A 3620-nucleotide genomic window follows, 5' to 3' on the forward strand; every position below is an offset into this window, starting at 1 on the left:
TGAAGAGGTTTAGATGTTTGTATAACTTGTCACTAAAGAGGTACAGTTGTTTGTATAACTTGTCACTAAAGAGATACAGTTGTTTGTATAACTTATCACTACAGAGATACAGTTGTTTGTATAACTTGTCACTGAAGAGGTACAGTTGTTTGTATAACTTGTCACTACAGAGGTATAGTTGTTTGTATAACTTGTCACTAAAGAGATACAGTTGTTTGTATAACTTATCACTAAAGAGATACAGTTGTTTGTATAACTGATCACTAAAGAGGTAGAGTTTGTATAACTTGTCACTAAAGAGGTACAGTTGTTTGTATAACTTGTCACTAAAGAGGTACAGTTTGTATAACTTGTCACTAAAGAGGTACATTTGTTTGTAAAACTTGTTACTAAAGAGGTACATTTGTTTGTATAACTTGTCACTAAAGAGGTACAGTTGTTTGTATAACTTGTCACTAAAGAGGTACAGTTTGTATAACTTGTCACTAAAGAGGTACAGTTGTTTGTATAACTTATCACTAAAGAGGTACAGTTTATATAACTTGTCACTAAAGAGGTACAGTTGTTTGTATAACTGGTCACTTAAGTGGTTAAGGTGTCCACCTCTGGGTTACGAGTTCGAAACCTACATGGGGCAGTTGACAGGTACTGACCGTAGGCCGGTGGTTTTTCTCCGGGTACTCCGGCTTTCCTCCACCTCCAAAACCTGGCACTTCCTTAGATGACCCTGGCTGTTAATAGGTCGTTAAACAAAAACAAACCAAACACTTAAGTCTTATTGCTACCATTCCAGATAATGTGCAGTGGCAAGTAGACTGCGCGACAGGTTGAAACTAGATTCAAAAGATGTGATGGATTTTTTTAGCTATATATGGAGTAATCTGTTTTAACGGGAGTTACTTTCCATTAACCAGTCTTTTTACTAAACAGCTCGACTTTTATAGCAAATACCATTCAGACATTCTGAGAAGATTAAAGCCCCTCTGGGCGGCACTGTGTACAGGCCGGTGGATGGTCGGGCTCGACACTGTGTACAGGCCGATGGATGGTCGGGCTCGACACTGTGTACAGGCCGATGGATGGTTGGGCGGGGATCAAGCCGCGATATGAATGCAGGAGGATTGGTAAGTGTATCTAATGTTGGAATGATGTCACTAAAGTCGTAAAGGATAACAATGAGTACCATTTTGTTATTTATAATCAATTCTATAGAGAATAAAATAAAGCAATACTGACTTAAATAGATATACATGCTATTGTCAAGTAGATGGTACATATGTAAGTAAGTATTGTAAACTCGATTTTAAAATTACAATTTACCCAATTTTGAAATAGTGATTTACAGCTTTGCAAAATTCCCTGTCGGAAATAATGCTTGCTTTCGCATGTTTCTCGCAGCCTTGGTCTATGTGTATGCTTGTGTCATTCTCATTGACCAATGGGGAGTATGCTGTCGCCCATCCTCCGAGTGACCCGGATTATAAGAAATGTGTACCGCCTACTTTTTGCATCACCTTTAATTTCCAGGAACATGTTTTCAAGACTTCATTATTGAGATATCCTAGGTAGAGTCACATTTGTATGGGGCAATATTTAGCAATTTGAAGTTGTACTCGAATTAAGAAACATGATATTTTATGTAATTCACTAACTTTTCATGAACATATCATTTCTGTGTATGAATAGTTTTATTTTGGCTACACAGTGTATGGTTGTCCCTACGTATATAGTGATTACCTTTTAAAGTGCTGCTGGTAGTGAAGATCTTGCACCTAAATCATCATTGTCGGATTTATCATTGAAATTTTTAAGTCCGCGGCAGTAGGCGGTTTATGGTTGAAACATGTGCTACAACTCTAGTATTTACACAAATTTGAACTGGTCAATTTAATTCTTATCAATTTGACGCAGATACATTGAATATATTTATCAAGATGATCTCCTTACTTGACATTGACCTGATAACATGATCCTAGATATAGTTTACTTGTCCCTTGACCTTGACATAGTTTACTTGTCCCTTGACACTGTCATCGTCTACTTGACCGTTGACATTGACATAATTTAATTGACATTGACATAGTTTACTTGACATTTGCCATTGACATAGTTTACTTGCCCCTTGACATTGACATAGTTTACTTGATATTGACATTGACATAGTTTACTTGATATTGACATAGTTTACTTGATATTGACATAGTTTACTTGATATTGACATAGTTTACTTGACCCTTGACATTGACATAGTTTACTTGACATTGACATAGTTTACTTGACATTGACATAGTTTACTTGACATTGACATAGTTTACTTGATATTGACATAGTTTACTTGACATTGACATAGTTTACTTGACCATTGACATTGACATAGTTTACTTGCCCCTTGACATTGACAAAGTTTACTTGACCCTTGACATAGTTTACTTGACCATTGACATTGACAAGGTTTACTTGACCATTGACATAGTTTACTTGACCCTTGACATTGACATAGTTTACTTGCCCCTTGACATTGACAAAGTTTACTTGACCCTTGACATAGTTTACTTGACCATTGACATTGACAAGGTTTACTTGACCATTGACATTGACATAGTTTACTTGCCCCTTGACATTGACAATGTTTACTTGACCATTGACATTGACATAGTTTACCTTACCATTGACATTGACATAGTTTACTTGACCCTTGACATTGACATAGTTTACTTGACCCTTGACATTGACATAGTTTACTTGCCCCTTGACATTGACAAAGTTTACTTGACCCTTGACATAGTTTACTTGACATTTGCCATTGACATAGTTTACTTGACCCTTGACATTGACAAAGTTTACTTGACCCTTGACATAGTTTACTTTACCCTTGACATTGACATAGTTTACTTGACCATTGACATAGTTTACTTGATCCTTGACATTGACATAGTTTACTTGATCCTTGACATTGACATAGTTTACTTGCCCCTTGACATTGACATAGTTTACTTGCCCCTTGACATTGACAAAGTTTACTTGACCCTTGACATAGTTTACTTGCCCCTTGACATTGACATAGTTTACTTGACCCTTGACATTGACAAGGTTTACTTGACCATTGACATTGACATAGTTTACTTGACCATTGACATTGACATAGTTTACTTGACCCTTGACATTGACATAGTTTACCTGACCCTTGACATTGACATAGTTTACTTGACATTGACATAGTTTACTTGACATTGACATAGTTTACTTGACATTGACATAGTTTACTTGACATTGACATTGACATAGTTTACTTGACCCTTGACATTGACATAGTTTACTTGACATTGACATAGTTTACTTGACATTGACATTGACATAGTTTACTTGACCCTTGACATTGACATAGTTTACTTGACCATTGACATTGACATAGTTTACTTGACATTGACATAGTTTACTTGACATTGACATAGTTTACTTGACCATTGACATTGACATAGTTTACTTGACATTGACATAGTTTACTTGACATTGACATTGACATCGTTTACTTGACCCTTGACATTGACATAGTTTACTTGACATTGACATTGACATAGTTTACTTGACCCTTGACATTGACATAGTTTACTTGACCATTG

The 3620-nt window shown here is 36.0% G+C and overlaps 1 protein-coding gene across 1 annotated transcript; it reads right to left on the reverse strand.

The window, feature by feature from the left end:
* Positions 1-2331: 2331 nt before the first annotated feature.
* On the reverse strand, positions 2332-3237 carry LOC117329960 (putative uncharacterized protein DDB_G0282499). The gene has a single exon (XM_033888192.1). It carries the CDS (start codon positions 3235-3237, stop codon positions 2332-2334), a length of 906 nt encoding a protein of 301 aa, XP_033744083.1.
* Positions 3238-3620: the final 383 nt, after the last annotated feature.

Source organism: Pecten maximus, chromosome 6 (assembly GCF_902652985.1).
Source record: "Pecten maximus chromosome 6, xPecMax1.1, whole genome shotgun sequence".
NCBI classification, from domain to species: domain Eukaryota; kingdom Metazoa; phylum Mollusca; class Bivalvia; order Pectinida; family Pectinidae; genus Pecten; species Pecten maximus.

Bases quoted from the DNA above. Each gene is read 5' to 3' on its own strand.
- LOC117329960 (XM_033888192.1), bottom strand. From the start codon at position 3,237: ATGTCAATGTCAAGTAAACTATGTCAATGTCAAGTAAACTATGTCAAT.